The sequence below is a fragment of the Harmonia axyridis genome, chromosome 1, assembly GCF_914767665.1.
Source record: "Harmonia axyridis chromosome 1, icHarAxyr1.1, whole genome shotgun sequence".
Taxonomy (NCBI): domain Eukaryota; kingdom Metazoa; phylum Arthropoda; class Insecta; order Coleoptera; family Coccinellidae; genus Harmonia; species Harmonia axyridis.
The window spans coordinates 34,507,815-34,520,603 of record NC_059501.1 but is presented as its reverse complement, the minus strand read 5'-3'; the positions used below and the strand labels follow the sequence as shown (position 1 = coordinate 34,520,603).

General features: G+C 31.9%; 1 protein-coding gene across 2 annotated transcripts; it reads left to right on the top strand.

Moving 5' to 3' along the window:
- The first annotated feature begins 5,841 nt into the window (after positions 1–5,841).
- Positions 5,842–12,201, top strand: LOC123671501 (dynactin subunit 6-like). Of its 2 annotated transcripts, none has more exons than XM_045605377.1 (4): positions 5,842–6,001; positions 6,056–6,226; positions 10,554–10,827; positions 11,973–12,201. In XM_045605377.1, the coding sequence occupies exons 1-4, from the start codon at positions 5,988–5,990 to the stop codon at positions 12,063–12,065; spliced, it is 552 nt and encodes a 183-aa protein (XP_045461333.1). In that variant the 5' UTR covers positions 5,842–5,987; the 3' UTR covers positions 12,066–12,201. The 2 variants fall into 2 exon arrangements, with proteins under 2 accessions (XP_045461333.1, XP_045461334.1); XM_045605378.1 differs by having other exon boundaries at positions 5,931–5,997.
- The last annotated feature ends 588 nt before the right edge of the window (positions 12,202–12,789 follow it).

Sequence of the window (12,789 nt, the reverse complement as noted above, 5' to 3'; positions counted from 1 at the left end):
GCGCCCGCGTGCGGTGCACGCGTTGAACGCGCGGTTGCGGGGGCCCTGCACTGACTGAATTAAATTTGGTTAGTGTTAGATTATCATTTGACTCCATTACCGGTTCATCAAAATTCGCAAATTAATTATGGACGAAATGATTAAGGAACGACCATTCAATAAAATAGCCTGATAAAATCCGTTTATGAACAATTTGAAACTTATGATCAATATTAATTTATTCAATGATAATTGGTATAGCTTCAATCGTCCAATTTGGAAAAGAAGAAAATCAAATTGGAAAACACGTCGAAAATATTTTATTTTGTAGAGTGTGAGTCTGAAGATTGAGAGAATTATTCATAGAGAATTATTTTTTGGTATGGAATATCCTAGTGCAATTTTAGTTTGCTTTAAGGGAAAGTCTTCAGTTATATTCATGATCAAATTTTTCACGACAAACTCTTTTCTGACAATTCAAATTTTGATTATAATTAGAATCGAAAAGCAATCAAATATAGTATAGTTAATAATAAATTGTTCTGACTGTAGCGTTAATTTCATAAATGTAACAAATTGATGTAAGAGGAGCTGAGTGCTGCTAAGTCTTATTACAACTTTTTGACCATATCGCGTTGAGTATCCAACGTTCTATGTAGATAATTCAGTAGGTGCAATATTAGTAACAGAATTATTGAATGAAATACATAACAAATTGACATTAAATTTTTTTTTGTAAATGAAAGTAGCTGGCATCATTTTTTTTTCTGGATCTACCGAAAATATAGAAATTAACTGAGCATTATATTATTCGATAGATGGAATTTTATCATATTTTATTTGTATTTGAATTGAAAATCCATTACTTCTTTTTGCTTTTTCACCATTTTTGACTGTTGTATTTATTAATTCGCTTTATTTTTCAGGGACACCTTGATACAAGCAGAAATTGGTCCGATAGATGATTCGAAAATAAAGAGAGCTATCCGTCGACAGTATATATTTTACACTGTCATGGAGTTGCTCTCTTTATGGACGAATTAATTTACAACGATAACGGCATGGTTCCATTCTTCAGATTTCATTGATATAATGTTTATTTACAGTTATTCCTAATATTTAATATCGATCTACCTATACTTATTTGCAAAGACCTTGTTGAATAGTGCATAAGCAGGGCTTATATGCTTGTTTCACGCTTGTCAAAAAATTAAAAAACGGATCAGACGAAATGCGTTTAAGACGTACAACGTTTAAGACGTAGAACTTCAACTTAACACTACCCTCTACTATCTAGGTGAATGATGAAGTTATCATAATTTAGTGTTCCATTTTTCACATTAAAGCTAATATGCATATATTGTACCGGGTTTTCCACAATAATTTGACCCACCCTTTAACTTTGTTAGTGAGAGATGTACAAAAAAATGTTTTCTACAAAAGTTTCACGAAATCGACTAGTGTTTTTCAAAATGATTTTACAAAATGAAATATATACAGAGTGGGCAACATATTGATGCAACTTCATTTTTTCAAACGGCACAACCTATATATTTTTCTATATTTGACTAGCTCTTTTTTTTTTTATTTTGATTATATAACATATGTTTGGCCTATCTCTCTTATTCTGAGTACCACAGAGTTTCAAATTTTGAGAGCCACCTGGCAAGCTAAGTAAACAGTTTTCAATTGGAAGGCTGCGATAATTCAAAATGCCTTTTTTTGAGTTATCTCCTTGGCAACGATATCTGACATATGTTTGTCATATTCATTTTCATCGAATATAAACTACACAGAAGCGAAAAATTTGAAATATTTATGTGAAGAACAATAAAAATAAGAAAACTACAAGGAGAGAATATATGGAGTTGCATCCAAATCATCCGATTTCAATTTATAGTGAACAACGTATGTCATATCGTTACCAACGAGAAAACTCAAAAAAGGGCAATTTGAATTCTCGCAGCCTACAACTCGAAAACTGATTACTGAGCATGCCAGGTGATTTTAAAAATTTGAAACTCTGTGGTACCCAGAATAAGAGATATAGACCAAACATATGTTATATATTCGAAATCAGGGGAAAAAGAGCTAGACAAATATAAAAAATATACAGGGTGTTCTATTTGAAAAAATGAAGTTGCAATCAATATGTTGCCCACTCTGTATATATTTCATTTTGTGGAATCATTTTGAAAAACACTAGTCGATTTCGTGAAACTTTTGTAGGAAACATTTTTCTGTACCTCTTATAGTAACAAAGTTAAAGGGGGGCCAAATTATGGTGAAAAACCCGGTACATGCTTATTACAAATGAAGAACTAGAACATTTTCTAGGGTTAATTGTCTGAAATGTGCGGACAGTCGACTATGTAATTTGAATAACACGTCGACAATTATGCTTCTTGAAATCAAATCACTCATGAAGATAGCCCAAATATTTAAGTAATGCATCTGCATGCAAAGAAGACACTGTTATTCACAAGATGATGTTCATAGTCAATGAGTTCATCAACATTTACTTGCTGGTCTTAGAATTTACTTGGTTACAGAGAGGGCAGTATTTTTAAATGCTTCTATCCGAATAGATTATTATTATACAAAAGAAAGAGCAGAGGACTAATCCTATAGGGTTCGAATTAAGAAAGAAACACAATAAAAATGAAAATAAAAACTGAATCTACAAGTCCCAGTCTGATTTTCTTGAAGGTGTTCGTGGTGTGTGCTGAAATCACTTCTCTTGTTCTATCATTTCGTTACAATATCCATAATTTTCGACTTTTGATTCGGGAATGGACTCCCACGATAAGGTTCGAGTGATTCGACTCGTTGATGAATAATCCATCCTCAAATTTGATTCTGTCCGTTCGGCCGTATATACCATAAATTTCGACCTAGAGCCTCGAAATTTTCAGGGTAGAATCGGATCTCAAATGCCTTGGTTATGGGCAAAATCTGATAGGGTGTTCCGTAAATATGCCCGTTAGTAATGTTCTTTACTGCTAACTTAAAGACAACAAATTCGAACGAGATGAAAATTTGCATTTGCATGTAGAATGACAATTCAGGGCTCGTGCACAATTTCATGTTGATCGCATGACCATCAGAACCTCAGAAAATTTTTTTGAAAATTCTCAATATTTCCGTGACCACTAAATCCATTGAGTTGAGATTTTGGGTATTTATAATGAAATAACAGTTCAAAGCTCCTTGCAAAATTTCAAGATGATAACACCATCATTGTCAATATTCAAGAAGAATAAATACTCAATATTTGAATGTAGAGAATATAGATAAAAAGGGAAAATTTGTAAAAAAATGTTGGAATTACTTTCAACCGATATACTCTGTATTTCATTGAAAAAATATCGCATTTGCGATTATTTTCTTCAAATTTTCCTTAACCATTGGTTATGGTTGAGGTAAAGTGAAATAAGGAAATCGAATGAAATATAACTGCGAGAATAATTCTTCAGCCGGCCTCAAGTAAGTACTCCCGAACAAAATGCATTATATTTGATTACAAATCGAAGTTATTCTAACCATTAAATGAACCACTTTAAGCTTGGAAATCGGTTCTGTGTTTTTTCAACAGAGTTGCATTTAACCAAAGTACCGAATCTTTTGAATTCCACTGATTATTTTCCATTTCTCAAGAAATTTCTTAAGAAATATGAGGAATGCTTTTATTTGTCGAAATGGTCAAATATTCACTAATGAGTGTTCAACTTACTTTATAAAATAAAATAATTATGAATGTATCACACTCCAAAAATATCGAGTTTAGCTACGCAAATTTGAACTTCCTTTTTATATTTTTGTTTAAGTAGTATGCTGGAACCAGCATTGTCAAATAACTTTGTTGAAAGTTGTTATGTGAAACCATCACTTGAGTTTTTTAAATTATGTAGAACAATTTCTACAGACATTGCCAGTTGTACGATATGTAGCGTGTTGGTATCAGCATGATTATGTAATTCGTAATTGATAGGACCTTATTTATAAAACAGGATTTAAGTTTTTTCAAAACTAAAGTGATGTTATCACATGAAAAACTAAACAAAGTAACAAGTTCAAATTTGGGTAACTAGACTCGATATTTTTGTAGAGTGTGATACATTGTTGAATTCGTCATTTTTTCTCTATCACCCCATAAGGGGAACCAATGAGAAAAAAATTGACATCGCGGCTCTGAAACAATGGAAAGCAGAAAAATCTGACGACACCATTAGAATCTCTATAATTGATAATGGCTACAAACCGAATTTCGTAGAGTTAACTCCAAAAACGAATGAAATCTCGATTTTTAGTTTTTTCGAGATATCTCGGTAACCATTGGAGATATTTCGTATCTATTCACACCAACGCACTCATCCCTATGAATAATGCAATTTTTTTGTAATTAGAGCTACCTTGTATTTTTAATAGTTTTCGATAATCCTGCAGTGTCCCTCTAAATAGTTCTAACCCTGTATAGTCTTATAGAAATTCTTTTTTCTATATACATATACAGTGTGAGTCTTTGACTTGTTCATATATTTCAACCGAAGATTCCTGAGGTCAAAAGCAACAACAGCTTTGCCATTTTTTCCGTTTCACCTTGGTTAAAAAGATACAGGGTGTTGAAAAAACATTTAAAAAAATGCAATTTTCAATAGTTATATCCCGCGAGTGCTTGCCAAAGCACATGAGGTAAATTTCACTCAATTTTAATTGTAGGGCAGAACTAACTCTTTTTAAATAAATAAAATCTTTTTGAAAATCATCCCGAATGTTCTTGATGGTTAAAACATAACAAAAATATTCACTCAAAGCACACTTGCAAATACCCGAATATTTTCACACTGCATCGATATTCAGTATAGTTTTATCCCGAGAGCTTGTCACGTTGATATGATTGGGAATAGTCAATTATATCTCGAAAATAGTTCTACATATATGGAAAGAAATAATTTCCAGAATATAGTTTTTCAATGATGTGATGAATCTTCTCCAAACACAAAATTCCATTCACATCTTCTAGTTTCTTCATTTATGTACAATACATTCAAAATACCAAAAATTCGAAGACCTCAACTCTTAAAAGTAAGTTGAACACTCATAAGGAGTGAGGAGAATCAATATAGCGTCTATAATAAAAAAAAATGACTATCGAGTCTCTGAAACAATGGAAAATAGAAAAAAATCTGAAGATACCATTAGAATTGGATAATGGCTACAGAACGAATTTCGTGAAGTAATCTTCAGAAAAAAATGAGTTAGGTATAAAAGAAAAAAAGAAAATCTCGATTTTTAGTTTTTTAGTGATATCTCGCCATCTCGGGAACGCAACTTTTTTGTAATTCAATCCACCATGTATCATATATAGATAAGTAGATATGCCATGTATTTCTAACGGTTTTCGATATCCCTGTAGTGCCTTTCTATAATTTGAATTATTTCAAATGAAAGCAATATATGGAGTCAAAAACTTCAATATCATGATTTGAATGTTTCGTTTCAAATTACTAGATGTAGGTAGTAATAGGTAATAGGTGAATAGAATTCATTATCAAATTTAAGACTTAAGAGGTGTCTGTTCGTCCAGCTATTATCGCGATAAGTTTGAAAATATAACTTGGGGCTTAAAATTTGCAGACTGAATTCAAATATTCAATATGATTTTGTTAACTAATTAACCGGTTTATTTGTTGTAAAAGAAATATAATTTAATTATCATCTCCGCCATAATGGACAATAGTTGCAAAGTTCCTAATCAGAAAATAACTTTCCCGATCAATGGATTGGCATCTAGTCTTTAGATCTCAAGCGAAAAACTTGAGCCACCGTCCCATAAATTCAATCAAATATACAGAAAACATCTGATAGATACACTTTTTACTTTTCAACATACATAATCAATACCTTAGATATGAACATAACACATGTGTATGCATTGGCTTGTATGAATTCGATCTTGAATTGTGGTACCTATACAATTTAGAATCTCTAATAGGTATCATTCAGAAATGAATAAAAGTCGGTAAGAATATTTTTGATAAGTTTGAAATTAAGGGTTCAATTCAATTTTTTTTAGCGTTAAAATATTTCCTGGCAGCTGTATATGCGCTGATACAATGTTAATGGGTGATATAACTTTCGGAAATAACTGTGTTGTTCATCCGTATGTACAAATTCTGGCTGTTGCAGGACCTATTATAATAGGGGATAACTGCATGTTAGAAGAACGTGTGCAAATAATTTATAGGTGAGACCAATGTAATATGATTCGTTGATTACTTTGGGAATAATCTAAATGTCTTTTGTTGAACCAGAATTTTTGTAATTCCCAGTTTTTCCAAGTATTATTCATCTTCGAAATGTCATAGTAATATTAATTGGAATTGAAGTATAAGATTTCTTATTTTGAGAATGACCATTTCAGAACATCTAGCTAAGAAGAATCCAATCTGACAATGAAGCTTTGTACCAAAGAAGCTGTTATGAGGTGAATGTTTTCCGTTGTAGTTCTAGTTTAAACTTAAGTCAGAATAATTGCTTATATTGCTATTACCAAAATGTCAGAGGTTTACGTACTAAAATAACTAATCTTGCTCCATCAATAATAAGTTCAGATTACGATATAATATTTTTAACTGAAACTTGGTTGTCTACAGACATCTCAAATTCAGAATTAGGTATTAATAATTTCGATATCTACCGCAAAGATAGAGATGCCATAACTAGCTGTAAATCAAGAGGAGGCGGTGTCATGATAGCCATAAAGAAATCAATTTCTTCAAGAATCATATCAAGCTCACATGATGATATAGAAGTTATATTTGTTTTAATACATACTGAGGATGGAGATATTTTATTATCTAATGTATACTTTCCTCCAAATAGCGACGTTTCTTGTTATGAAAAATATTGTGAGGACTTGGAAGATATATCTGATCGATATTCTGACGCAAATCTGGTATGCTGTGGAGATTTTAATCTTCCGGGTATCTGTTGGAAATCCGAACCTAATAAAAACTTGGTAAAAATAACAAAAACTCAAACGGTAATCGCACAATCAATAGCGTTGTTAAATATGGTTCAATTAAATGAAATTTCAAACAAGAACGATGTCGTACTAGACTTAATATTTTCATCATTCGATAACACGACGGTTTCTTTAGCGGCTGATATCTTGCTTCATTGTGACGAACATCACCCGGCATTATGTTTTCACATTGATTCCGGATGTTCGAGGAGAGAAGAACAAAATTATACATTTCTCGATTTCAAAAATGCCAATTATAATGGGTTACTCGATTACTTTTCGGCAATAAACTGGAACGAAATTATTTTTGAGAAAGATGTTCAGAAGTCCATATTAAATTTTTACCATATTGTTAATTCAGCAGTCAAATTACATGTTCCCAAAAGAATATCAAGAAAATATAAATTCCCAAATTGGTTTTCACCTCGTCTGAAGGGTCTGATCTATTCTAAAAAAGCGGCACATAGATCATTTAAGATATCGAATTGCTTAGAAGACTATACAAAGTTTGCTGAATTGAGACAACAATGTAGAATTGAGTCTGTAAACTGCTATCGTGAATATATAAGTTCTGTCGAAAATTCTATAGAAATGAACCCAAAGTATTTTTGGAAATTTGTAAATGATTCCAAGTTGAATAAAAGGCTTCCCTCAACTATGTGTTTCGAAGATGAAATTTCAGATAATCCGCAAGAAATAGCCGAATTTTTTGGATCTTATTTTTCAAAAGTTTATAAAACAAGCAATCCAAAACACTTGAATATACCGCAGGACCATCTAGTCGATATAGGAAATGTACATTTTACACCAGATGAAATACTTAAAGAATTGTTGACTTTGAAAGACACCAATGATTCAGGTGCCGATAATATTGGAGCGATATTTTTGAAGCGCTGCGGTGATATTTTGGCTGAGCCTTTATGCCTTATATTTAATAGCTCGGTTAAATGCGGAAGTTATCCAAAGATCTGGAAAGAAAACTTTGTCATTCCTATACATAAGTCTGGAGATGAAAAAGATGTGAAAAATTATAGACCAGTATTGAAATATTCCCATATTCCTAAAATTTTCGATAAGCTCATAAACATCAAGATTTCACCCTGCTTTTCACGTATTTTTTTATTAGAACAACACGGATTCATCAGCAAAAGATCGGTAACAACTAATCTTGTTTCATATATAGATATAATTTCGAAAGCTATGGCAAATAAATTTCAAGTAGATAGCATCTATGCTGATTTTCAAAAAGCTTTTGACACGGTTCCACATTGGCTGCTTATTGAAAAACTTAAAGGAATCGGTGTCGGCCCTCCGTTATCGGACTGGATGTCTGATCGTCTATGCGATGGTACCTTAAGGGTTAAGCTTGGAGATGATATATTCTCTGAGCAGTTTTTAGTTCTTTCTGGGGTTGGTCAAGGTTCACCCCTTTCTACGCTTCTATTCCTTTGTTTCATAAATGATATAGGAAAATATATAAGAGGAAGTCTATTTCTATTGTTCGCCGACGATCTCAAATTGTTCAGGGTCATTAGAAGTATACATGATTGTCTTTCATTACAAGAAGATCTTAACAATGTTGAAAGGTGGTGTTCGGACAACGAAATGAATTTCAATATCGGTAAATGTAGTGTAATGAGATTTTACAGAATTAAGTCACCTATCCAGTATGATTATATGCTAAATAATGTCAAACTGAGCTCAAGCCTAATTGTTAAAGATCTAGGAATTCACCTCGATCATAAACTGAATTTTATCCAGCATATTTTCATTATAACTCAGAAAGCTATGAGGATGCTAGGGTTCATTAAAAGAACACTCAAAGATTTTAATAATATCTCTGCCATAAAAATTGTTTATTACACAAACGTCCGAAGTATACTGGAATACTCATCTGTGGTCTGGTCACCCTATTATGAAGTGCACAAAAATAACATTGAACGCGTACAACGTAAATTTTTAAGATGGGTCGCTTACAAAATGAATATTCCCAAGATCTCAATAAATTATGACCTTTTACTCGAGACTCTATCAATGAAACAACTATATATAAGGAGAAATAATTTTGATATTATGTTTATTTATAAATTACTTAATAATTATATTGATTGTGAATACTTACTGTCTAAGGTAAAACTGAATACAAAAAGTGTATTTCTTAGATATAGAGATATCTTTTATGTCGAATATAACCCCACTAACTATGCCATGAACAATCCTATTGAAAGAGCGATAAAGGGGGCAAATGCATCTGAAATTGATCCATTTCAGATATCTATTTTCAGTCTCAAAAGATATTTTGAGAATATTTGAATTTGTTAACTGCTCTTTTCATTTTTTTTTCTTTGATGTTTTTTTTTTTTTTTTCTAGGGTTAAACATTTTTTTTTTGTTGATTGTATTATATTTTAAGAATTATATAATGCTGTATATCTTGAAAAATTGGCTCTGCCGTTTGTAATAAATAAATAAATAAATATGTTGATGAACCTTCCAGGCAAGTGATTTTTTCGAGAAAATATCATGATTTTTTTTTAAAAGGAGGATTCCCCCAGCTTCATCAAAAAAAAGGTCGATCGATACATATGATTATCATTGAAATCATTTTTCCTAGAGGGAGCAGCTTCAATTACTTGTTGGAGCCTTCAATATCTCCAATACAATTTTCTGTTTTTCAAAAAGGAAAGCTCTGACATATATAATCTTTATATTATATTAATTATACAGGGTAATTCAAAATTCAGGATCAAGATTTCAGGGGCGAATTTTTCAGGTCAGAATAAGACAGAGCGTTAAAGTTTCAAGATTTTTTTAGGTTTTACTTCATAGCTCTTTCAGTTTTAGATATATTGGGATCAGATATGAAATATAGGTGCGTAATGTTCTTATTTTTTTTGGGGGAAACATGTAATTTAGATCATAAACCAAATATGTAGCGTTTTTTGTTTTTATTTTGATAATAGGTTCCTACCTTTTGTTAAAAATTTCAATTAAATGTAGAGAATTACAAAATAGTATTTTACATAAGAATTACCCAATCCTAGATTCAATCGTCACTGTGTGAAATATATTTCTTACCACTCTTATTGTGTAATGTACTATTACCTTTTCCTTGAAGATCGCGTAAAAATTACAAAAGAAAAATTTGAACGAAATATAATATTCATTTCATATGCTAGAATCCAACAGTGGTGTTGGTACTACAAAAAAGTTTATGATGCGAAAAAAGGCTTGAACCCTGAAAAAATATCTCCCTGTAGTTAGTTACAATTAGGTAGGTACTCGGCATACTGAATGATGTAAACCCTAAAACGTAACCTATATTTCGAATTTGATCTTAATATCTTGAAAACTAAAAGAGTTATGAAAAAAAAAATCTTAAAACTTTAACCCTCTGTGGTTCAGTAACGAAGAGTTTGCGGTCAAAGGTTTATGGAAAAAAGTATTATTTAATCTGAAAAATACGCCCCTGGAATCTTCATACTGAATTTTGAATCAGCCCATATATTAATGAACATATTTCTATAGATATCTTGTAATATTTGTAGATCACCTCCTGGAACAGCATCAACAAAACAAAAAGGACCTCCACTTGTTATTGGCTCAAATAATATTTTTGAGGTGGCATCTCGTGTAGAGGCAAGAAGAGTAGGTAGCAATAATACCTTTGAAACGAAATCTTTGATCGGACCAAAAGTTATAGTTAGTGATGGTTGTACCATAGGAGCAGGTTGTAGAATCAGTACAGAAATTGTAATTGGCAAAAATATAGTAGTTTATGGGGAGGAGTGCACCATGAGAAGAGCTTTACGTCAGCCTTCAGTGAGTTTTATCTGATTATTTAGTTTAAATTGTAATCAAACTTTCTAAGCTAGAGGTAATTTAAGACCACAGTAACAAAATCATCATAGAAATCTGTATCTGAATCTTATCAGGATCGCACAAATAAATCAACTGAAATTTTTATAATTGCCACACAAACAATAACCATCCCATATAATCAATCGTGAGATGTAATGGAAAGTGTTTGTGCACATTTTATATCCTTATATTAGACAGGGAGTTATCAAATAAGTAGCAAAAGTTTTAAGGAAGTGATTCCTTTTTGAAAATTGAAGGGGGTCTTTCATGTGAACCTTTTCTTGCCTTTTCGTGCCCTTTCTTGTAAAGTTTCAAGCTTTCAAAAATGGTTTTCTTTTTGAATCAGTTGCTGAATAGTTGAAAGAATGGCATTTGGAGATCATCTTTCACCAATAAAAATAAGTGATAGCCACATACTAGATTTCTTGGATTGGATTCTTAGATTGTGGTATTTTGTTTTTTTATTTGAAACTATGTATTGCTTTTACACATACAACACCATAGTTGAAAAGTTTTTGCAATGGCCAATGAATCATTATTTTCAACAAACATTTTCTACTTCAGAAATTTTGTTTCGTTGAATATTTCTGGTAAAAAATGTAATAAGGGTTGCATGGTTGATCTCTACAGAAAATCACAACGAAAAATATTATTCCTGCAACCTTTGTGCAATTTAAATATAATAATTTTAAATATTATTTAACCATTTTTGGAAGCGTGTAATTTTTCAAGAAAAAGACTGAGAGCTCTTGTTTATATGAAAGTCCTCCTTTATCTTTCAACGCACTTATTTGGTAGCACCTTGTGATGACTTACTTTTATTTCTACAACTACATGTTCTCGGGTATCTTTGCTCACAAATTAAATGTGTAGATAACCAATTCTGGGGTGGTTAAAGAGTGGCTCTGATATTCCGGCTGTATTTTTTGACGTTATTATGGCCATAATATCGGCAAAAATCCACCTCAGAATTGGTTATCTACACTTTTGTGAGGAAAAGTGAGCAAAGATCAAAACATTTAGTTGCAGAAAATGCATGGCTGTGATTTCTCTGTCTCATCTCATAATTTCCAAACATGTTTATTCTATATGATTTTATGTTTCAGCCTCGTCTGAATCTCCTGGATGCAGCCCAACAGATACTTTATAAGAATCATAGGATTCTGAAAACAACCCATCGTCATCAGTCTTCCAATTGATTATGTTTGGGAGAATTCAAGAAAGATGATCGATTACACATATTTCAAAAAATAAAAAAGTGTTATCATTTATGTCGATCCAATTTGAATCATTTGATGATTAATAATTAAATTATTATTTAATCTCTTTATTGAAGTACTTGTTTCCACTTGATATCCCACATGAAATAGACTGGGACCGTATTCTCGACAAGTGATCTTTCAAAACGTATACGTTCATTCAGTGTTCAGAGCACTGAAAGAACGTATACGTTTTGAAAGATCACTTGTCGAGAATACGGTCCCTGGTCTAAAAATTGTAGAGAATGTTATTTTTCAAAATTTCAAAATACAAGGTGGCGCCAAAGTAATGTCATAATTTGAATTGGCCGTCAATTTTGCAGATGATGCCAAAAACGTCACTGTCCTTTGACATTTATGATGTAGATATCCTTAGAATATTGATAGAAGGAACGGAAATTCAACATTTGTGCTCGATCCCGAATACAAGAGAGATGGAAGTTTAGTGTCGCCAATCATAATCGAGCTAGCCAAATCCATAGGCGTGCAGAATCCTGATTTGATCGAAAAAAGACTTGATGAATTCTAGACTCAAAAATATGCCATCCTATACAATTCTCTGCTGATGGCAAGCTTTTTTTTATTGAAACGTTTGTTATTGCAGAACGATGATGTTAAAATACAAGTTAGTGGTGCACAGCACCCTGACCTACACTAACGAAAA